Here is a 24,276-nt window from a genome sequence, read left to right on the forward strand (position 1 = left end):
GTTGCAAAGGATGAGCAGAATGCAGGATGAGGAATGCAGCCCAGCTGAGTCCTCTGCCACACAGCTGCAGATATACAGCGTTGCACAGAGAGTCGGCCCCACGGAGCAGCTCATTTTCACTACTGCTTGGCCTCTGTCTTTGCAGCCTCATCAGGAGCCTCCGCATCAGATGGGGGCCCGCTCCCACTGCCCTTCACCTGGCTCTCCAGCTGGCTGAGCCGCTGCTTCACCTTCATCTGGTTGGCGTTATACTCCGCCAGGAGCCTGGCAAACCTGGTCTGTAGCATGTCCAGGGAGGACTCCAGGTGCTCCACCTTCTCCTCGATGTCCTTGGGGTCTGCCCCAGCCTTGGCCACATCCTCATCGATCAGGTTGTCCTTCATCAGGATCTGCCGTCCCTTCTCCTCCAGGGCCTTCTTGGCCTCAGGGTATTCGGTGAGGGCCTCCATCAGGTCATCCTTGGACAGGCAGAACAAGTCCGAGTAACCGATGCTCCTGATGTTCGCCGTCCTGCGGTTCCCCGACTTGCTTCCCTTGATGTTTAAGATGCTGATCTCCCCAAAGTAACTGCCGTCGCTGAGGACCACAAACTGGGTGATCCCATCATCGGCCACCACAGCCAGCTTGCCCTCCTTGATGATGTACATCTCCTTTCCAATGTCCCCCTTCTTGCAGATATAATCCCCAGGGCTGAACACGGTTGGCCGCAGCTTCAGCACCAGCTCCACCAGCAGCCCCGCCTCGCAGTCCTGGAAGATGCGGACCTTCCTGAGGGTGTCCAGGTGCACGTTGATGGCGATCTCGGCTTTCAGCTTGTCTGGAAGGCTCTTCAGCACCTCCTTTTCATCCACCGTCTTCCCGTTGGCCCACAGGTAGTCAAACCAGCGGATAACCCGGGTCTCCAAGTCCTTGGTCACCTTGCGGAACTGCATGTACTGCTTGATGGAGTCAATCTTAGCCTGGAACTCCGCCCTCGAAGCATTCATGTTCGAGATCATGGAACCCACGTTGCCCACGATGGTGGCAAAAATCAGAACACCCACCAAGAAGTCAATCACCACAAAGAGATACTCCCCGTCTTTCACGGGGGGTGGAGTCTCACCGATGGTGGTCAGGGTCAAGGTGGACCAGTAGAGACTGTAAATGTACTTCCTGGAGAGGCGAGCATGCTCTGGCTTGGAGACATTTGGGTAGACCCAGGAGTCTGTTCCGAAACCGATGAACTTGGAGATGGCAAAGTAGATGCAGGCATTCCAGTGGATGATGACGAGGATGTACAGGACCAAGTTCCCAATCCTGAACACATTGGGGTAGCTGGTCCTCGTCTCGGTGCGGTCAAAGAATTCAAAGAGGCGAGAAAGTCTCAGCAGGCGGTTGAACCTCAGTTCCGGGTAGTTCATGCCCCACTTTATATAAGCCAGGTCTGTGGGGACCAGGGACAGTACATCCAGCTTGAACTGCATGGACTTTGTGTAATGTTTCCACAGCCTGCTAGTATCCTGGACCATCAAGCCTTGCTCGAGGAAACCTAAAGAAGAAAGAGAAGGTCATGTGGGCATCAGAGCACCTGGCTTTCTTTGGTCATGGGCAGAGAAAGGTATTTTATACCAGGGCTACACACTATGCAGTGACACCTAGGCAAGGACAGCAGCTTCCAAGAGCAACGCCACTGCTGTGGGAAACTCACACTCACGGATTTTCTTCGATGACGTTCTGATGCATTCTATTTAGCTTTTCAAAAACCAGATCAGTTGGGTCATGTTGAAAATAGATTGGGTATCATACATGTTGGCATCCTGACCTTTAGGTTTCCTGTTATATTTTCACCATCAGATGGTGGCAGAGTGAGGTTGAGGAGGGAAAAGAGGAAGGGTGACTACATAATCTTCCATGTCTAAGAAAATCAGATTATATACAAGTCCTAAAACTCTCCTCATGGATTTAATAAAAAAATAATTGGGCCTGACATGGTAGCACACACCTGTGCTCCCAGCTACTTGGGAGGCAGAGGCAGGAAAAGATTATTACATTTTAAAGGATAAATGAAAATTTGTATATATGATTTATATATAATATAATTTTAATATATAATTATATAAATGTATACTTACATATATTATTAATATATATAAAATTCATAATTATACATGTATTATCTATATACATAAATTTATATATAACTATGTTATTTATAAATTATACATGATTATATGAATTTACAATGTATATAATTTTATGGTTTATAAATTTTATATAACTTATTTTATAAATTATATTTTACAAATATTGTATAATATACTTTGTTTTTCAAGTTATATATTATGAATTAATAATTATTATTTATATAATATATAAATTATAATAGTTCATATAAATATATAGAACTTTAAAATACATAAAAATTATAAAAGTAAAACATAGGACTGGGGTGTGGCTCAGAGGTAGAGCACTTGCCTAGCATGTGTGAGGCACTGGGTTTGATCCTCAGCACCACATAAAAATAAAGATATTGTATCCACCTATAATTTAAAAACAAACATTAAAAAATAATAAAATAAAATATATATAAAATTTAAAATGTACAAAATCATAAATTATATACTTTATGATATATTTTATTTTATAAGTCATGTGAAATTTATAAAATTATATACTTTCTACATGTATACATTATTATTTATGAAATTGTATATCATATATAAATTTAAATGGGTACATATATGTGTGTATTGATTTTAAAAGGGGCTTTTCTAAGTTAACTTTCAGAGTCAGAGTGAACTAAAGGGTTCCCTGCCTGGGATTGGCTTGAAAATATCCCAGGCAGCAAATAAAAAGGATGGAATGGGGCAGGTAACGGACAGAGGGTAAGAAGCAGGGAAGTGTGAAGCTGGGTGAGGGCCGTCGGGGTCACAATACTGTTCCCTCTGCTTCTGTGTACCCTGGAATATCAATTGTAAACATTTAAACACACGGCTCAGATCCTATCAAATCGGTTTCACCTGTCTCATGGGGCATGACCTGCCTTTGAGAAACCCTCCCCAGGACTGGGGCTGCTCCTCCTGGTTGCACATTAGAGTCTCCTAAGGCGCTAGAAGTCTGGGGTTGGTGTCCAGAGAGTCAGACTGGCAGGAGACAGGCTGGATACAGGAGTTAAGAGGTGTTCAGACCCGTGCACTCTATCATGGAACTCGTGACCTGCATTCTTTTAGTTTTCGCCATTTCCAAACATGCACAGGAATAGAGACAATAATATAATGGGTGCTTTCTGAACTTTGGGTAAGCAGCAGAGTCCCCCATGGGTTCAGTGGGACACAGAGGGCTTGAGCCTGGATGTCTGGGGCACTTCTAACAGGTTCTGGGTGCTGCTGCCACTGGTCCAGGGCCACACCTTGAGGCTAGATGGGGGAGGACTGTCACCTCTGTTAAAACTGGAAATCAAGTTTGTGGTCCACACATAAAGGACACCCCACCTCCAGCCCCTGTTCTTCACATCATTCTTTTGTCATCCATTCTTCCTTTGGTGTCTTTGGGGGGACTGGTTCCAGGATCCACCTACCTATCCTGCCCAAGGATACAAAAATCCTCAGTTGGTTGAGCCCGAGGACACAGAGGGATAGAAGGGCCATTGCGCGTGTACTTATGGAGTGCCTGGGCTGTCACACAGCATCCTGTGCCTTGATACTTCTTTGAGACTTTTCTCTCAATTCTGATGAGTTTTCCCCTTGGATCATGATCCACAGCCACTTGGTTTCTGTGCTTCCCTCTCCCCCAGCTTCCTGATGCACCTGGTGTTGCCCAGGGCAGAACCCAGGCCTAAGAGTCAACCTCTGAGCGAGGGGTCTTGTTGCACCGAACTTGGCTGAGATCAAGGACAGCCAGCCCAATGGGCTATTCATGGACCTATGAGCCTCTGCAAGCTAATGACGTGCGGCAGAGTGGCAGACCCCCAGGGCTGGCAGGTCACCACATAAGCCTCAAGCCAGGCATGGGAGGTCTTCTAAGTGACAGTGTTAGGCACCAGTGTGGGAGCCCGTGTAGCATGACTGGGTAGTGTCTGTGGACTTTGAGCGGCTCACACAGTGTCTCTGGCCTTGTTTTCTAAATGAGAAACGGAGACCATCATCCTGCACCTCTTGTCTTGTGCAGTAGTTCCAATGAGAGCACGAGATGTGTTTGGAATGCTTTATAAACTAGGAAGACACACAGAGGTGTGCTTGCTGTGACCAGGCGGTGTTAACATGGACAACTAGGGCACAGTTTTTAGTTCAAAAATCTTGAAAGAAACAAGCAGGGCTTTTGCCATTCTTCCTGTGAATTAGAAAAGGAGGCACAGTTCTGAGCCCGAGGGTGGTGAGTTTTAGTTCTGGCAGAGGCAGTAGAAGGAGGTCTCATGACCTTGGCACTGTCTTCCAAAAGCTACTGAGGAACTTTCCCTTCTGCTCCTGCTACCAGTCTTGAACAGGCAGAGCTTGGAGGGGTCCTTCCAGATTGAAGTGTGGCCTTCTTGCAGATGACACAACAAGGTCCAGAGAGACAGCTTGATCTGCTCAAGGCCCTTCAGTTTTCTGGGAGAGCAGAGCACAGGCATTCGGACCCCTGCTCAGGGTCCATTCCAAGGTTCAGCATAGAGAGACCTGGCACAGCAGCACCCATCTTCCTGGTGAAATGGTCCCCAGACCTCCTGGCCTCTCGTGGTCAAAGACAGGTAATGTCCAGCCTGTCATTCTGGATCTCTCTGAGCACTCCATGTGGTACTGAAGATCCCCCCAACCCCAAAATCTGTGGCCTGGTTCAGAGCAGTCTCCAGGCCTGGGACAGACTCACCTGTCCGAGTGCGTACCAGCATGTCCAAGCCATAAATGACATCCGACGAGTAGTCCAGGACCAACCACAGCATCAGGTGCTCAGACTGGAGCTCATCAAAACAGGCCCTAGACAAACCCAGCATGAGAGATGAGACAGATGGCCGCTTGTCAGACACAGGCCAGGCAGCAGCTTCGTACCGTGAACATGGCTCACTTCATGCAGTGACAGTCCTGCTTGCAGGGTTAGAACCCCAGAGTAATAACCCAGGCCTCTGATGAGGAAACAGAGTTTCTTTTTGTTCCTCCAGCACTGGGGATTGAACCCAGGGCCTGGGGCATGCTAGGCAGGTGCTCCACCACTGAGCTGCACCCCAGCTCTAGAGACTGGGGTTTTGGAAAGTTATTGTTCCATGGTCATGGGGCTGCTGAAAAGAGCCAGGGGCTGGGAGCGTGGGTCAGTGGTAGAGGATGTACTTAGCAGGTCCTGCTTTGAGCCCATTACCAAAAATGAAGGAGGAAGGGCAGGCAGAGGAGGAGGGGGAGAAAGAGCCCGGGGATTGACCCCAAAGAGTGACAGTGAGCTATGAAACCCCAAGAGATGCACTTTTTCTAGGCCTCTTGGTAGAGTCAGGTAAAGGGGCTAAGGACCTGCCACAAAGGGTGACAACTGAGAAACTGACAACTGAACAAGCCCGTGAAGACCTGCTATCTTTTCATCTTTATGCTCTCTTTCTCACAGAGCCAACACCCCGGAACTCCCCTGCTGACCTCAGAAGAGCAGCAGCCTGTCCCTGGGCCCCTCCCTGTGGCTTGCTCAGCAGCCCTCTGAAGAGCAACAGTTCACTCCTGGGTCCTCAGATTCTGACTGACAGGCAGGGAGCAGTGCAGCCTCTTGCTAACTTGCAAGGGGAGGTCTCCCCATTCCCTTCTTTCACACCTGTCCTGCCAACCCTCAGGAGAGCTGATCACTCCTTTCTCAGGCCATCCCAGGACTCTTCTTACACTGGGGTAGCGTCATGACTTGGATTTTAAATGCCCCCAAAGGCTTATGTGTTAAAGACGTGACCTCAGCCTGTGCTGCACCTGGGAGGTGTGGGACCGTTAGCAGGTGGGGCCTCGTGGGAGGAAGGGAGGTCATTGAGGGCGTGCCCTTGAAGTGGAGATGGGGACCTGACCCCCCAATACTTCATGCTGAGGTGAGCAGCTCCCCCATCACCCACTCCCCGTGATATGCTGCTGCTTTGTCACAGGCCCAAAAGCAAAAAATTGCCCATCAAGGGAGAGCTCAGAAGCTGGGTTCAAATAAACCTTTCCTCCTTTTAAGTTGTTTATCTCAGGCTTTTTGTCAAAGTGATAGAAAGATGACTAATGCATGATCAGAAATGCCACCATGCTGTCTCCCAGAGCAGTAGCTGTCTGTCTTGCAGTCTTGCTCAGGAATGCTTCAAAGCCCACTGTCTAATGTCAGAGGGGAAGGACTTGCCTCTGTGTCCTGGTCTTGCATGCCAGCTCAGCAAAGCCTCAAAGGCACCCCTCCCCCTCTCGGGGCTGCATCCTGGTTGGCCCTATCATGCTCTGGAGAGCCCCAAGTTCTGCCCCTGCATGCTTGTCCTGCAGGCTTGCCTAGGGCCCTCCAGCTATTCTCAGAAGAGCAGCATATTCTGAGTCCTTGTGCTGCAGGTCTGCTAGGAAGGGCTCCTAGACCCCTGGCTTAACTTGAGAGAGCAGCAGTATGGCCCTCATCCCTGCTCAGGAACTTGCAGCCTGCAGACTTTCTCAGAAATACCCTCAACTCTACCTGCCTGCAGAATAGAGCTGCCAGTCCTGCATCCTCATCTGGTAGCCTGCTCAGGCCCTTATTGAATGTGGCTCCCTCTGGTCCCTCTCCCTGTAGCTCTGCTCAGGAAAGCCTCTGGAGCCCCTTTAGAGGAGCAGTATCTTGTCCCTGTATTTACAAACATCACTTCCTAGGAAAGGTTTAACTTTCCCCTGGTGCTTGGGAAGCACCAATTCACCCCTGCACCTCCCACCTGCAGCTCGCTTAGAAAAGTGCCAAAGCCTGTGCTTCTCTCCAGAGAGCAATAGCTTCTTTTAAACTTCCCAAAGTACATGCTTGCCTAGGAACACCCTGCATACCCACATCCACCCTCAAAACAGTAGCAGCTTCAATTCACAATAGCTAATCTATGGAGCCAACCTAGGTGCCCTTCAACAGACGAATGGATAAAGAAAATGTGGTTCGTATACAAAGAGCATCTCAAGCCCAGCTTGTCAGCAGTGGCTTAGAGCACCCCCATAGTCCTCTTGGAGAACCTCCTGATTTTATAGGTGGAGAAACTGAGGCACCAGAGAGCTATAAGGTGGCTGTGAGGGGACCAAAACTCTGAGATCCTGGGTGACACTCCATCTTCTGGCCATGGCTGCCCTTACCTGCTCCAGCCCGCCTCCGGTGATGGCCCAGCCCCTGCACCTACCTGCACACGAGCAGACACCAGTTATAGAAGACTGGCATGGCGATGGTGGTCAGCCAGCGGTAGTAGAGGTTGCTGGAGGGATCCATCACAAAGCCTTCCTTCTTCTTTCTGGAAACACACACACTCACAAACAGTTCAGTGTGTTGAAGGGCTGTGGCTTTGGGAGGGTTTTAGAGAACTGAGGGTAATTTCAGGTTGACACTGGACAAGTAACTATACACATCAGTGTCCTCTCAGTCTCAGGGGGGTCACACGAGGTGTCCCTGAATGGGAATACAGGCTGGAATCCAGGGCAGACTCTGGGGTCCTTCCCTCCCAGCTCAACTCCCCAGGAAGCCACGGTTAAACCACAGTCATGACGATGATATTTTGTGTGACATGTGGCAGCATCCTTGCCCTTCAGGATTCTGGAAATGAAAATGCTGTCTGGCAATGTCACCAAGGACTAGTGAGGGAGCGTTGGGACCGTCTAGGGGAGCTTTGTGTAAGTGCTGATTCCCAGGCCCTCCCATCCCCCCTCCAGAGCTGGGGCCTGGAGATGTGCATTGACACCCCGCCTGGGGGCTTCCAAGGCAGCTGCTTTCCCCTGAATATGGAAGCCCAAGAGTGTGCCCTTGGCAGCCCTCCCTGCTTCCCTCACTGCATTTGTGCTAAAATGAGGTTATTGATTTTATTATTATCATCATCTATTATTCCTAAACTGTGAGGCGAACCACCCCATTCGAGTACACCCTGAGAAATTAATGGTTCTATCCAAAGTTCTAGAATTTATGATCTTTTCCCATGAGCTCCTGGGAAAGTCGCAGACATCCTGAGACCAGACACATTTTGAGGTCAGCCGTGAAAACCCAAATCCACACACTGAGTTTTTGAAGTCATGTGTCAAGCTCTGTGCTCTGAAGCAAAGGGTGTGGCCTGCAAGTTCTTCTCAAAACTCGTTTCTGGACCCACTGAAGGGAACCCAAGAGCAGAAGTGAAGCAGAAGTCAGAACAGTTTTGTGAGGCACGTGCAGACAGCCCCTGGCTTAGGTGGTTCAACTTAATGATTACTTTGACTTTACAATGGTGTCAAAGATATGCATTCAGTAGACACCTGACCTTGAATTTGGATCTTTTCCCAGCTTGGTAATGTGCAATCCAATTCTCTCTCCATGCTGGTTGGTGGCATGGAGCCATGGCGCCTAGTCAGTCACATGATCTATTATTACCATATATAACAGGCTTTGTGTTGGAGGATTCTGCTCAGCTGTGGGCTAATGCGTGTTCAGAGAGGGCTTAAGGTAGGCAGGGCAATGCTCGGAGGTTTGGAGGTAAGGTGTATTCAATGCACATTTGACTTGGGATATTTTCAACTTAAGAGTGTTTATTGGAATGTTGCCCCAACTCAAGTCAAGGAGCATTTGTAGTGGCAAATCTCAAGAGTCAAGGCCTGCAAATGAGGCCAAGTTCAGATGCATATTCAGACATTGCAGGATGGTCCTGCTGGTACACATGGCTTTATTCTCCTTCCTCTTTATCTTTTCTGCTTTCTGGTATGTGTATGATACTGGTGATTGAACCCAGGATCTATATGCCCAGCCCTTTTTAATTTTTATTTTAAGACAGGGTCTTGCTAAATTGTCCAGGGTGGCCTTGAACTTTTGATCCTTGAACTTTTGCCTCAGCCTCCTGAACAGCTGAGATTACAGGTGTGGGCTACTGCACTTTGTGTGGGAATTTGTTCTGGCAGCAAAAGGGCTACTGCACTGCTTCCTCTTCTTTATTGGGTACCTTTTAAGGGTTAGGTATTGTTCTAAAAGTTACGTAAAGTAATGGTTATAAAAGTTTTTCAAGACAGGTATTATTGCCCCATTGCCCAGTTGAAGAAACCAAAGTGAAAGGTAAGAGATTTTGCCTGTCAAAGGGAGAAACCTATAGCAATCACCTTTGGGACCCTCTGATTTCACTCTTCCACATTCTGGAAGAAGGCATAGTTGATACAAAATGTCTAGTCATTGAAAAAGACCAGTATGCTTTTACCTGGCATTTGCTAAGAAAATAATATGCAAATATGCATACAGCAGAGTCATCACAATAGTCAAAAAGTGCAAGCAATCTAATCATGCCCTAGAAGATCAGCAATAGAATTCTGTTAGGTCACTTGATGATGTTGTGGAAGAATATGCAGCAATATGGGAAAACTATTCCTAATATTTTCTAAGTTAAAGAGCAGCCAGGTGTGGTGGCACATGACTGTATTCCCAGTGATGAGGGAGGCTGAGGCAGGGGGACTGTAAATTTGAAGCCAGCCTCAGCGATTTAGTGAGGCCTTGTCTCAAAAAAAAAAAATGGTTGGAGATGTAGTTCAGTGGTGAAGCGTTGCCTGGATTCTGTCCCCAGTTCCAAAATAAATAAAATAAATAAAAAGCAGACCATAAAATAATTTAAATAATAGTGAACTTGTTTGCTTTTGCTGCCGGAACAAATTCCTACACATTTAGTGGTTTAGAAATCCATCATGTAGATCTGTAGGTCAGAAGTCCAGTATCACTCTTCCTAGACTAACATCAAGCAGAGCTGTGATCTGTTTTGCAGGCTGTTTGGGAGAATCTGTTTCCTGATTTTTGTGGACTGCTGGCAGAATTCAGTTCCTTGCAACTGTAGGATGGAGATCCTTATTTTCTTGCTGGCTGTGATTTGAGGGCTAGTCCTTCCTTTCAGAGCCTGCTGTGCCTCTTGGTCTGTGGCACTTTTCCTCCATGTCAAAGCCAGTGGTGGTGGCCAGGTTCCACTTACTGAATCACCCCTTTCCTTCCCTTTCATCTCTGACCTGCTCTTCTACCATGTCTTTCACTTGAAGCACTCGTGATTATATTGGGCCCCCCTGATAATCCACGATATCCACCCAACTCAAGATTTCTAAATTTAATCACATTTGTAAAGTCACCTTTGCTACATGGGGCAAACTGTTCAGGGATTAGGACAGTAGACTTCTTTTTTTCCCCTTCCTTTTTTTTTGAGTGGGGACAGAAGGACTCTTCTGTCTACAATGATCAATTTTTATTGAGCATATTTATCAGGCACTGTTTCAATCCTTCACACAGATGTGTAAGACACTATTACAGTCCTTTAAGATCATGGGTCATCAACCCCAAATCACAAATTATAAGCCAGAAAACTTGACATACGGACTAGTCAAGGTAACTTGCCCAAGGTCACAGAGCTCTTAGGGGACTGAGTTGGAATACAAATGTTAAGTAATTATCTTTGATATATTGTGTCTATTTATCTATTCAATATTTGTGCCTAGGAAAAAAAGTTGGAGGGGGCTGGAGCTGGGGCTCAGTGGTGGAGTGCTTGCCTGGTATGCCTGAGGCACTGGGTTTGATCCTCAGCACCACATAAAAATAAAATAAAGGCATTGTTCTACCTACAACTACAAAAAGTTAATATTTAAAAACAAGTTGGAGGAATATTAATATGTTAAGAGGGGTTCTCACTGATAGCTGGATTCTGCTGTTAACAGAAAAATGTACTTTGATTGTGCTTATGGGATCTTTTCTTATCTTCCAAGTTTTCAACAATGAATACATGAATAAAATGGTGTTAGCTTACATTTAGATCCTCGGAGGATGCCTCCACACTTGAATCACAATTTATTTAGTATATAAACTGCTTTAAAGCCAGATTTAGGAGAGAACTCACATTAAATAGCGGAGTGCCAGCCAATCATAGCTGGGACTGTGATTGAGCTTCTGTCAATCACGGGAGACCCGCTGATTTGAATAAGGCAAAATGCCCGGCTGTCACCAGGGGCTCTGTCTCCACCTCACTTCCTTTTTCTCTCCATAAATGGCGCTTGATCATGTTACAACCTTCTTAGAATTTGTTTTAGTTTGGGGATTAATTGTGAATAAAACCCAATTAAGGTCCTTAAGTAATTTTTTCTAATTTTGTCTTTTGCTGGTGGATAATAAATTATTCAAATCTTAAGTGAGAAGAGTTTGCTCTTCTCACTTGCAGTCACCCATCCTCTGCCTTCTTGAATCTACTGTGATGTGACCTCTGGAGTCTTAACGTGAAGTCGCCAGCAGAGGGCGCTGCACACAAACTTATTAAGCGCACCTATCCCTGTGTAGGCTCAGCTTGCTTTGTCCAGGCCTATGGCCCTGGGGTACAGACCCTGGCCTTTCCTCTGATTCCCAAACTGCAGAGGGTCTAGGAAAGACACAGCACCTTCCAGCTGCATCCACAAATCCATCCAGGACTGCTCAAAAAGAACCTGAAGTCCTGCAAAATGATGCCCAATTTGGAAATAGTTATGGAGACCTAAGGAAAAGTGAAAATGCAGACATGTGATGGAAGAGTGGAGGAAGTGTCAAGGGAGGATAACTTTCCATATATTCTGTGCCCAGGTGTCCCCATTTGAGGACTGTTCCCAATTTCATCTCTTAGTCATTGACTGCAGTGTGGACCCATGACATTTAAGAAGATTTAAGAGCCAACCCCATCCACCCCCATCCTTGTCCACAGGACACAGGGGCCCAGAGTCTGCTGTTGAATTAGTCTTCTATTGCTGACACAAAGATTATCACACGTTTAGTGGCTTAAACTGCAAGTCCATTATCTTGAAGATGAATGGCCTTGTAGAATCCCTATCCCTGGTTTCCAGCACCCTAAGCTTCTCCCTGCTCAAGAGACTCAAAACCCAGTCTCCCAGGGGGTCTCATGTCAGGTTTGGCCTTAAATTCAAGCACAAATCACAGCAGCTATTGTGGTGTTCAAATCATTTCATTTTTGTTATTTTTGTTAATTGTCTGTATTTGAGTCTTTGGATTTGATGTTCAGGTTTATGCAAACAGAATACATGCTTCCTTTGTGGAAGGAAACAAGAAAAAAAATCTGAGTAATGGGAGAAGAGGAAAGTGTTGGCCCGTGTCTCTGTCAGTTGGAAATCAAGAAATGGGCATTTCTTGATGATGTTGATAGTTCCCCCCTAGCCTTTGGTGAAGAGTCCTTTTGCCCTTGGTATTCCATAAAGAGATGTCCTGTGTGGCTGGAGAGTTGTACACACATGCATTGATGCACACTGATAATTTTGCACACACACACTCACACACACATACACACACACTCACTCCTGGGGCTCGTGGGTGGCACTTGTGAGAATCACCCTCATCTGCCAGCTCAGAGTCTGTGACAGAAAGAAATCACATCAGGTCACCTTTTCACACGGCTGGTCTTTGGAAATATTTGGATTCCCCCTTTCTCTTCCCCTGATGACACCCTGAGTGTCACTGGCCTGAGTTTGGCCTCAAGATGGGGGCATTTCACTGGCACCCAGGAGCTTGAAGTCCTAGAATGGAAAATGCATTCGCACCGCTGAGGTGACCGTGGCTGCTCTGCCCAGGAACTCCGGTTTTGTACCCTCAGATGGCCACACCAGGAGGTTAGAGCTTCCAGAGTTTATCGGACCAGACCCTTTTGCTTATAGATGAGAAAAATGAGAGTCACAGAGATAAAATGACTTCCACAAAGAAGTCATCCAGACCTTGTCCCCTCCCCTCCTAGACAGATGGATTTCCAGCCAAAGGAACAGGATTCTAGAATGTTCTACTGATGCTTGGGGTGGGATTTGGAAGCAGGAGTATTCAAGGGGGAGACAAAGCTGGACCACTAAGGTGGGGAGGGTGGATCCTGGGATTGGAAGGGAAATGGCTCCGCTGGAGCCTGGGTACTCACTCCTCCTTTGGGTTCTTAGAGGCCTCCTTTGTGTTGTTAGAGGCCTCCTTTGTGTTGTTGGAGGCCTCCTTTGTGTTGTTGGAGGCCTCCTTTGAGTTGTTAGAGGCATTGGTGTTGCTTTTGGCCAGGGGCCAGGCACTGCGGGAGGCAGAGACCTAGAATCAGTTTCAGTTACTCAGGACCAGTGTCCCCAGGTGATGATTCTAATGCCCCAATTCCCCCTCCCCACGTCTTCTAGTTCACAGCTTAAAGAACTCGGGACTTCTTTTTATCAGGGACAAAAAAATGTTGGGGACTAGTTAGCTCTGGTTAAAGCTTTGGGGGAAGAGAGGCCCATGCTGGGCTGAGCTGAGGTTTTTCCGAATAAATGGGAATTGGTAGGAATTGATGGTTTGAATCCCGTCCAACTTCCGGGTCTCCGATCCCTCTGGATTTCCTGCCATTCAGTCCTGTACCAGTTGGTGTGTCAGATACCACAGGCCAGAAATGGACCCCATGGGACCTCTGCCCTCAGGCCCTTCTCAGGTGGGGAGTGGAGCCTTCAGGATGGACACACCCTGCAGCAGGGTACCTGGCCACCCTCGCCTGCACAGGTTCTTGGCTGTCAGGACAGTTTTTGACACAGCTAGTCTAAGAAAGCCAGGTTTCCTATCCTATAGCTGGCCACTGCAGATAGCTCACAGGAGACCGCGGGGACTGAGGCCAGTGACTAGTGACACTGCCACCTGTCTCTTGGGGCCTTTGCTTCTGTGATGCTGGATTTCTGGCCACATGGCATTTTGGCTATTTCTCTTGCCCTCCCAAACCTCTGTCTTCCCATCCAACACGTGGCCACAATTTCTGTGCTGGTGCAGCTCATTTGAAAATCCCCCAAGGAACTGACACCCCATCAGCTCCAGGGGGGGTGTAGCTGCTTTGGGTACATGCCTCTGTGCCCCAATATCTCGAGGCCAAACCCACACAGGGGACTAACACCTATCTCCGCACACACCTTGCTTTGAAGTAAGGACTTGACGTCTGAAAATTAAAAAGCCTCCTCCTCCAGGAAGCCTCTCTCATCGATCAGCTACCACCTTGCCCCATCAATACATCACAGTGGCCCTTCTGATGGGTGACCAGGGATTTGTGGTCTACTCAGGATACGGTCCTTGCCTCACCCTGTGCTCATCTGGTCACACTGGGAAAAGAACCAAGAGTACAGCATCCACGTCCATTTGCCTAAGGTTGTAGGAATTTGATTTGATCCATTGGTTTAAGGAAGTCTTTGTTTGCGAAAAAGGAATTGACAAACCAGTCTGGCTGGGTTGTTAAGACCCTTCCTTTTTCTCCCCCTCCTCTTCTTCCATATCTCTCTGCCATCCCTCCTGTCTCTCTGTCTTGGCAGTCAGTAGCATGTCGGCTTTACTTATGGAGCATGCTTGGGGTCTAGGATGCCTGGCCCTGGGAACCTGGGACTGACTTGCACATATCCCTGCTGGCACCCAGGTGCCCCGGTCTCCTTCTGGTAGCCTGGGGAGTCCACAGGTTTGTCGTCCCAGCCCACGTGAGACCTTGTGCCTGAGATCCCTCCCCAGCAGGCGACTTCACATCTGTGCCTTCTGCCATCTTTCCCCAGTAGAGGAGACAGAAGGTGGCTGTCCTGTAGCGGTCACCAGCAAGAAATGACCGACCCTGAACTCTCCTATTTTATCTTAAGAATGCTTGTTCATTTTGCAGTCTCCTGCTCAATCTATACTGTCAAGATAGCCCCCCAAACCCTCAGACACACAAATATGGACGGAGGTCGCAGAGGAGGCTGCAGAAAGATCCAACACGTCTCCTGACACTTGCCACCTTCACATCCCCAGGGTCCTCCTAGACTCACTGGGGAAGCCCCCAAATGGAGTCCTTCTCACTGACACAAAATCAGGTGGTGTCGTCTCTAGCAAATTATCTAGGAGCCATCTGTTCTGTAGCAATCTCACACCTTACAAGTCTCTGCATTCCCTCAGGATTCTGCCCAAAGAGAGCTTTGCAACATTTTTTAAAGGTTCAACCTTTTTAAATCTTTTTTCCCCCCTGAGAATACAAATTCTGGGTGAGAATTCACATGCTTGTGAGGCTGGGGGAGGCCAGGTTCCCCTCTGCATCTGACCTCTCCTCCCTGCAGACTGACCCAGGTGTCCTAAAGAGACCCGCTGCTGCTATTTCCCAATCTGACCGTGAGTTGTACAAGAGGCTCGGAGGCCCTGGCTCGGCAGATCTTCTTACCAGAAAGCACACACTCTGCCCAGGCCTCGCCCTGCCCTTTGGCTCTTACCCTGACTTGGGACATAGATGATTCCCCTCAAAAATTAGACCAACTGGTCTAATGAGAAAAATGCATATATATCTATGCATAAAATGGTGGGTACAACATAGGTGCCCCTTACAAAGTGTCCTGGTATAAAAGGCCCTTCTTCATAGCAAGATGGGTCACAAGGCAGTCTGGGATGAGGGTCATTGAGGGAGAGCCATTGGCGAGGCCCCTGATGAATTTAGGGGGCTCCCTGTAGGAGGGGGTCAGTGGTCGAATAAAGCTGGGCACTTGGGCCCAAGGACTTCCTTTCCTGCCGAACTGCTTGGACTCCTGGTGGAGGATGCCCGAGCTTCCAGCCTTGGACCCGACAACAGATGCCTTCTTCAAGGGTTCTTGCTCCAAGGCTAGCAAGGGGCATCCAAGGTGGACCCGTCAAAGCAGACGACTCCTGTTGGCCAGCTGGTGCAGGTGGTTTTTTTCTTACCTTCTCCCTCGGTCTGGTGGCTCCTGGCTGCCCGCGTGTGACCGCGCATTGCTTTCTTGGCTGGACACCTCCTTGAGCTCAGTTCCACGGAAACGGTCCAGAAGAGAGTCAGATCTTTGGTCCTCGCCGCGTGAGCGCCTGGCAGTCCACATGCGCAGTGAGATGATGAGGCGTGCCAACCTGGAAGGGCCGTCAGAGGGCAGCCCTCAGAGGAGGAAGGACAGGGAAAGCCCTCTCCCTGGTCTCTAGGACCCTGGACAAGCAGAGATGACCAGGAGGGTGTGGGTCAGGGGCTCAGGTTTGTATATCCACTAAGCAGGGTCTTTTTTTTCCTGGGGGGTATTGGAGATTGAACTCAGGGGCATCCGCTGTTGAGCCACGTCCCCAGCCCTATTTTGTATTTTATTTAGAGACAGGGTCTCACTGAGTTGCTTAGCGCCTCGCTAAGTTGCTGAGACTGGCTTTGAACTTGTGATCCTCCTGCCTCAGCTGCCAGAGCTGCCAGAATTACAGGTGTGCGCCACTGTGTCCTGCTAAAATCAGTTCTGAGCAACTTGTCACTAAGCCATGAATTGTCACATACCTTGACCTCATCCCACTTTTGTGTCCTTGGCCTCAGGGAATACATTGAAGCATGAAAATATTGCCGAGAGCTGCTGCTGTTGACATATTTTGAGGTGCCTGCCTGGCCCTTCTCAGCTCGGGACAGCCCCCTTCCTCTACTCTGTGCAAGGAGTAGGACCAAGGACATGTCCCTTACTCCTGCCTCAGCCAACAGGACTGGGGTTGGACAACTGACCCATAACAAGTCACTCAAGCTTCTGAACAACCCAGAGCCACTCCAGGCTGGGGCTGGCTGTGTCCACTGAAGACTGTATGGTGAAGGCCATTGTGTGAGCTCAGAAAGCCAGAAGTGGGGGAGACGTGAAGAAAAAAAGACCATGACACCGACCGAGAGAGGGAGGAAGAAGTTAGCTGCCTCCCGCCCCCCTCCCAGGTGCCCCTTTCATTCCATTTCCAGGACAGTTTTTAGCACTAAGCAGTGGCTGCCCCAGCCCTATCCCAGCCCTACCCCAGCCTTTTAATCTGAGCAGACTTGAAAGTCCTCTCTCCCTTGCAATCAAAGAGACTTAAGACAGCATTTGATTAATAAACCAAAAGCACCGGGAATCTCTTAACTACAACGAGCTGGTCAATCAATCATGGTAGAGTAGTATTCTCCACAATGAAAAATATGGTAAATAAATGAATGATTTTTTTTTTGGTGGTAATCTTAAACAAAAAAGCTACAGAACACATGACTATGTAAAACTATGGTGCTGTAAAATAATTTGCTGGAAAGAAACAACATATCCCAATGTTTGCTGAGAAACTGTCATGAGCGGGCACCTGGCTCTGAGGCTGCTGTCACCACCCTCGGGGCAGGTACTGTGAGATGAATTTCTAGATGAGGCTTGGAAAGATGAAATGACTTTCTCAAGGTGGTGCAGCTATGACAGCCAGGGTACAGAGGGCTACGGAGCTCGGAGTCTTGCTAATCTTTCAAATACCTTTGCAAGGACACCCGCTATAGAGTCTAGACAGACAGACACTGTGTAAAACCTGCCAGGGACAACGGTCACCACTGCCTTAGCGAACCACTATGTCAACCCAGTAGTCATCTATGGCTGGCTGATTGGCTTTTTAATTTTTCTGAAATCTTCCAGAATTGATCAAGTACTTTAACATCACTTTTTATTAAATCAATTTCAGATAAAGACAGGCTTTTTTTTTTTTTTTCCTTAGACTCTTCCTAACTCAGAACATCTGATCTAAGAGGAAGGAAATTATGACTGAGAGATTTCAGGCTGCTGTGCTTCTGCCCTATTCTCCAAAACTTCAATTTCACTCCCACCCAGCGCGTCTTCCTGAGATGTATCCACCTCCATTCTGCCCCAGCCTCCCCCTTCCCAAGGTGAAGGCTGGTCAGTTACCTGGCAGGTCCCTGGCCAGTGAAGGAGCTTTGCGGGGGTCCAGCAGGTTCTCTGGTCTCCATGGCGATTCCTTGCTGCAGGGCTGTGGGTGTCTCCTCACATGGCAAGTGGCCCCTAGCAAATCAAATATGCAGCAGCTAAATCGATTTCAAGCTCACCCACCTCCTGGACACAGGCGGGAGATGGACAGAGCCCTGCTGCATGAGGGAAGCCATCCACCATCACAGGTCCATAGCCCAAGGACTCTCACTTCCATTCACTTCCAGCAGGCCCTGACTTTGGGGAGAAATGCATCTTTTCTTTATAGCAAGACTGGCCAAAGATCGTGGCTCATGTCCAGCCATTGTCCAGAGGCTGGTGAAGGTATAGGGGGGGAGACGGCAGCAAATGTTGACACAGTCCCCATCAGAGCATGGGATGGAATGGTGTTGGAGTGGAGTGCCTTCCATCTTGAACCATAGCTGCTGTTTTTACAGAATGATTCCAGAATGAAGATTTTGGTTCAAACACGGCTCCGTGTGCTGAAATCTGACTCTCTAAGACCAGGTCCTCCTAGTGTCCCTCACGTGTACAATCACACTTCCAGGACAGTGTGCTTGTCTGGTAGCCTTTCTGCAGCCCTCTGGATTAAGGGGGAGGTTCCCAGATTTGCATGGCCCTGGCCTAGCCCTCCAGACACACTCAGAATAATTTGTACAGCGCTTTCAAATGCAAATTCACTCACTTGTTTGTCAAACCCTGGCCTCTGTGCCCTGCCTTGCATAGGTAGGGGACAGAGATCTCTTCTGTGTAATTCCCTGGCAGGTTTTATCCCTGTAAGAAGTATGCATAAAGAGGATAGGGGGACCCCTCTGCAGGAGCCTGTTGAACTGCCTGGAATAAGACCAGGAATGTGTTTGGGGGTATTTGTCTTTCGTGTAAAACCTCCTGTGACTGACTTTGGATCAACTTGACGGCGAGTCAGCCAGGCGTGGGCCTCTGGGGATTTGTACTTCATCCTAGGAACCTTGAGGAGCCCAAGCAAGGCCAATTAATCCCATCACGTGGCCTATTCCAACCTAATCAGCTTTCTTAACAAGGTGGTTGAAGCAGGAGGCAAGAATTAATATCCAGGGGGCAAAGCTGCCGTCTGTCCCAGGTGAGTGATTAGAAGTCAGAGTCCTTGAGTCCCAGATGCTGAGCTGCCCTGCCCCCTCCTTCCAGCAGCATCCAAGTCCTGGAGCTCACCACCATCCTGCCAACTGGCCAAGCCCTTTCTGGACAGCTCTCCGGGCCAGCAGTCTCCTCCCTCCCCGGGCTTCCCCTCAGCAGGGCCACTTTTTCTACAGAAGCGACACAAAGTCAGGCAGCTGAACCTCCTGCCATGACTCTGCCACCTGCAATGACTCTGCCACATCTGGTTTTCCGGGGACAGACCCTCCATCCTCGCCCTGTCTTCACCCACATTCCTTCTTGGGTTCAAGTCTCTCCCCCATCACAGATATTCTCCTGTGAGCATGTTCCTGAGTTCTTGCCTTGGCTGGGAGACTGAGGCTACCTTCTATCACTGGGGACAAGCCAGGACGTCTTTGTTGGTTTTTGTGCTTTTGGTGGCCTCTGATGGTCACCACTACTTAGCATCAGACCAAACCCAATCTTATAACACAGGCAGCTGCTAAAATATCAGCCACCCCTGATTTTCCTTACTACACCGTCTCATTTGCAAATGCAATACACCAACCACCAGCCATTTGTCGATGGCTTATTTCTGTCACCACCTACCTCTTAGCATTTAATCCACGCAACACTTTAAGGGAGGGAAGGGAAGTCTAGAGAGGTTAAGTAACTTCCCGAGGTCACAGGTCAAGTGGCAGAGCTGAGATGCCAATGTCATCCCATCCTATTACAAAACCTGCCTTCATCCACTCCCTAAAGGAGCTCATATATGGCACAGATTAAAATAAAAGGTGATGGGCCCTGAGGACCGAGCCCTGAGGCAGGCCACCAGACATGGCTTTGGTCCCTCTGGCTGCAGGGGATGTGGCGCTTTAGTTCCAGAACCAGCCCGTAAGAGATCACTCACATCTCGTCTGCGTTCATACCAGAGACCCCTTCGGAGGCCCTGGGCACAGTCCACAAGCCAGTTCCTCTGCCCTCCTGATATTCTGTACTTAGCCAAGGTGGGCTTCATATTCCAAAGCACCTGGGTCAGTTACAGGAGGAGGTGGCCGGGGACAAGTGAGTCCATCTCTTGAGTCCTTGAATCTGAGCAACTGGCATGGGGTCGGGGGCATAGCACCTGGGCTGGGGCTGGTCACTGCACAGGTGCCCAGAAGATCCAGAGGCTATCCAGAGGGTGGAGGTGTTCTGTCCCCACCCACTCTAATTCCAAAGCCAGCTCACAACTGGCAGCAGCTGGAGCCACTGCAAGTAGATTGAATGCACAGGGGGCGGCAGAGTAGGGAGCAAGAGGTTTGGATTTGAATCCCTACTCCAGTGCTTTTTAGCAGGCTGTTCTGTGGACTAGTCACTTACCCTCTCTGATCTTAAGCATCCTGCTCTTCATAAAGGAAATAAAGAAAAAAAAAAAACCTGGTGATTTCATATTGATCTGAGTATTGCTCAAACTCCCAATCCCAGAAAGGACGCTTAGCCCTGAAGAACAAGGAGAACCTTTTAAAATGCAAGTTCAAGGATCCCAGGGGACCTTTTTTTCATGCATCTGTTACGTTTCAGTCAATGAGGGGCCACATACATGACAGCGGTCCTGTAAGATCATAAAGGAGCTGAAAGTTCCTAACGGTTAGGGACGTTGCACACCCAGTGATCACAGAAGAGGAGACTGGTAGCCCTCACCGTTAAAGGACCCATAGACCAGCGTTACTTGGTTTCACCAAGCAGATGGAGGGGAATGGAAAGAGGACAGGAATCAAGAGTCTGAGGTGCCTGACAGCTGAGATCCCCAAGGAGACCTGGGTCCTGAGAAAAGGGAGAAACTTCTAGCAATCAATGCAAGAATGGGGACTCGGACCTTCCAGGGAAATACAGAGGCAGGAGAGTCTGGGGGTCAGGTCCTGTTCTGCCTGGAGCAGGCTGAGGGGTCTGGAGCAAGGGCTTGGTAGGGCCTCAGTCTGTAAAATGAGCAAACTTGGTCGGGACAACCCTGAAGCTTCCCTCTGGTATCTCAGAAGCTCCAGGCCCCTGAAGTTGGAAATTAGCCAAGAATAAGGCCAACTACGGCCACATAATGAAGTGATTGTTTTGAAAGATGAGGTGAGATGCTCCACTTTCAGTGTATTTATAGAGATGCATTTATGATGGTAAGGTGAAGGTTTCCTTTGCCCTTGATCACTGGGCAGGACAGAGGTTCCCAGGAGAATGGAAACTGGTAATTAACTTCGCACTCTGTGGAGCATGTGGTGTCTTCTTCTGGTGACTTTGGGGACATAAGAGTAAACAGAGGTGACCTTTCAGCACCAGGCTGGAGAATATGGTTGGCACTTTATTTCCATTTTCCTCTTCTCAAGCCCTGAGGAAATTGAATGGATGGAATCCACTGCTATTGGACACATGTGACCAGAAATTGCAGCCAATTCATTTTTAAGTCTTTAGTCCTGGAGAAGCAGGTGGAAAATGGGTTTCTTTAGTGATAATTGCTTTGGGCTCCACTTGGGGAGTAGTGTGAAGAAAACCTCTTTTCTATAGACCACAGATCCTAGGCCCCAAAGCTCACTCCAAAATAGCTGCACCAGCTGAAGGACGGGGACTTGGGGTGCTCTCTGTTCTCACTGCAATCCTCTGTAGTATATTCTTTGATCTTTTTCTTTTGCATTGTCTTTTAAAATGTGCCAAATAGCTCCTAGATAACTGGGTTAACCAAACAGATCTAAATAGCCAAGGAAAACTCAGGACATTTTTTATTGCTGGAGATTTTAGGGTATATATATATATATATTTTTTTTCTCATCCAAAGGAAGTATTCTCACTCTTCCTTATGACTTTACGTTTGGAAAATAACTCCAATAATTTAGTAAAGAGAAACAGAAAACTGGGCCTCTGATTGGGTGAAGAACATGGGGGCGGGGAGGTCCCAGGGGACAGACACGGTAGCTCCTTCCTCTGGGACACTGAGCCAAGAGCCACACCAACCCAGGTTTCAACTGGCTTCTTGGTATCATTAAAGATGATCAGTGATTACGATGTCAGTACACAAAGTCTCAACTGTTTATCTGAAAAGGCTTTCAAAGAGAACTAGAATTTCAGGGCAAAGAGGTGCTGCATTCAAACACCATTTCCTTCCCCCAAGGAGCGGTTTGAAGCTTAACATTTTGCATGTGGATGTGCCAGAGGCCTTCGTTCAAATTGATTTTATATGGACCTTGTCTGTGAAGAGAGAGATGCTGATCCTGGCTGGGAAGTTGGGGAAGGATCCCGGGGTTATGCCTCCATCCCCGAGGCTGCTCCACCTCCATCCTGAGCGGGTGCTGGCTCTCCTTGATGACTCCAAGGAACATTGTAGAAACTTCTATGGGTCATCCCACTTCTGCTTCCATAAGATAAGAATATATCTCTCCACCCTTAGAGTTGAGAAAGGAGGTCAGGAGGAGGGAGGAAGGCAGGGAAAGGGGAGGTACTGGAGAATGAAATTGATCAAATTATGTTATGTGCATGGAATGCACTAAAAAAAGAAGAAGAATCTCTCTCTCATGAAAGAAGTGTTGTCACTTTCCTTTTGAAATCTCTGTAGTGTTTCCATGGGCTTCTGTATTCACCTGTCAACAAGTTGTTACCATGCCCCAAGTGGACCTCAGGAAAACTCAGCCTGTGGTCAGGGTGGGAAAACACGACTGGGCACAGGCAGGAAGGGCATGTCCAGTTCCAGATGCCTGGCCTTCTGGGGTTATCTGAGGTCTCCTGGGGTTATCTGAGGTCTCCTGGGGTGATCTGGGGCATCCCAGAAGGCCCAGAGTGGGGGGAATCGTTCCTAGGTCTGACAGTGAGGATTGATTGAGCGCTTCACCACACAGCACGTGCCATGCCAAGAACGTTGCAGTCACTATCTATCTTAACCACAACCCAGACGGTCAACACTGGACCGGCTTATATTGCAGATGAGGAAACGGAGGCTAGACTCAGTTGAGCAACCTGTCACAGCCGGTCAGCTGTACAGACCCTGTTCCAACCCACACTGTGGCATTCCTTCCCACCATCTAGATCAGCTTTGCAAATAACCTGTGGCAAGCATGAAAAGAAAAGCCCATCTTACCTGCTGAGGCCATTCTCAGCACGATCAAGGTCTCTGTCCACGGTCTTTGTTGGGAGGTGGGTCAGGGAGGGGCGGGAGTATTGGGTGCTGACCTTGGCCATCTTGCCTGTTGCATTCAGTCCCCAAGGTGATGGCTAAAATGAGAATACAAAGTGGATATGCCATCAGGATCAGCAAGTAGGTGCAAACCCAGCTCACTATAGATAAGACACGGGCCACTCTGTGTGGCTCCCTGGGACCTCTAGTGCGTAGGTCCTCTGGTTCACACACGGCTCCTCACACTGTGCTTTAGCAATTCTGGATTCTTCTTTTGAACCTGAGCCACGACAAGTTCTTTCACTCCTTTGCATATGTCTCTATCCCCAAAGAGCTGTTCAGAGTGAAGTGCTAAATGAGCAAATAAATGAATGAACCAACGGTTGAGCAGGAACCTGATGTAACCAAGCCAAACCCCATGGTTCTCTGGGAAAACACAATGTCCCTTTTAACCCCGGCTTTCTCACTTCCTTATTTATATTTTATAATTTGGCATATGCTTTAGTAGTTTTCCTGAATCCTATTTTCAAACACCGTGTGAAAAAAATAAGTACCAATACTTAACATTCATAAAACCTTTACAAAAAAAAAGCAATGCTGAGCTCAATACTCATCTAATCCCCACAATTAGCCTCCTGTGCTAGTCAGCTTTTCATTACTGTGGCCAAAATCCCCGACAAGAGCAACTTAAAGGAGTAAATTTTTATTTTGGCTCATGGTGTCCATCCATCCGTGGTTGGCTGGCTTCATTGCTTTGGGCCTGAGGTCAGGCAGAGCATCAGGGTGGAAGGATGTGGCAGAGGAACGCTGTCAGCTCAAGGCAGCCGGGAAGGACAGGAAGAAGAGGCCAGGGACAGGATATAGTCCACTAGGGCCTGGCCTCAGGACCTAAGTCCTTCGTCCATGCCCCAGCTTGCATGCCCACATTTTCCACCAACTCCTGGGTGTCCATTCAAACGATGAATTCACTGATTGGCTGAATCCACTGATGAGTTAGAGCTCTCATGATCCCATCATCTCCTAGAAACCCCACCCCTGAACATTGTTGCATGGGGGACCAAGCCTTCAACACACGGGATTTTGGGGGGACATTCCAGCTTCAAATCATCATACCTCATGAAGTATTTGAGACTTCTATCCCTATTGACCCAACGAAGACTCAGATCAGCTTGTCTGATCAAACCAATAGATAAAGCCTACCAACGTGGCATGTTCTTATGCCAGAAATCAGCCTAGGAACATTTTTGTCTTCAGCAAATG

General features: G+C 48.2%; 1 protein-coding gene across 3 annotated transcripts; it reads right to left on the bottom strand.

Annotated features, from left to right (window-relative positions):
- Positions 1-119: 119 nt before the first annotated feature.
- Positions 120-23,081, bottom strand: Cnga3 (cyclic nucleotide gated channel subunit alpha 3). 3 transcript variants are annotated; one of them, XM_026379303.2, is made up of 7 exons: positions 22,981-23,081; positions 17,736-17,849; positions 15,763-15,942; positions 11,092-11,100; positions 7,280-7,387; positions 4,825-4,931; positions 120-1,528 (listed from the first exon to the last, which is right to left on the bottom strand). In XM_026379303.2, exons 1-7 carry the CDS (start codon positions 23,079-23,081, stop codon positions 120-122), a joined length of 2,028 nt encoding a protein of 675 aa, XP_026235088.2. The 3 variants fall into 3 exon arrangements, with proteins under 3 accessions (XP_026235088.2, XP_026235089.2, XP_026235090.2); XM_026379304.2 differs by lacking the exon at positions 11,092-11,100; XM_026379305.2 differs by lacking the exons at positions 11,092-11,100; positions 17,736-17,849.
- Between the last annotated feature and the right edge of the window lie 1,195 nt (positions 23,082-24,276).

This window comes from Urocitellus parryii, chromosome 12 (genome assembly GCF_045843805.1).
Source record: "Urocitellus parryii isolate mUroPar1 chromosome 12, mUroPar1.hap1, whole genome shotgun sequence".
Classification (NCBI taxonomy): Eukaryota; Metazoa; Chordata; class Mammalia; order Rodentia; family Sciuridae; genus Urocitellus; species Urocitellus parryii.

Excerpts from the sequence above, each read along its gene's own strand:
- Cnga3 (XM_026379303.2), bottom strand. The coding sequence starts at position 23,081 with ATGGCCAAGGTCAGCACCCAATACTCCCGCCCCTCCCTGACCCACCTC. Across the intron at positions 4,932-7,279 it reads TGGTGTCTGCTCGTGTGCAG|GGCCTGTTTTGATGAGCTCC; the intron begins GTAGGTGCAGGG and ends GGGTTTGTCTAG. Across the intron at positions 1,529-4,824 it reads GCTGGTACGCACTCGGACAG|GTTTCCTCGAGCAAGGCTTG; the intron begins GTGAGTCTGTCC and ends TTTCTTCTTTAG.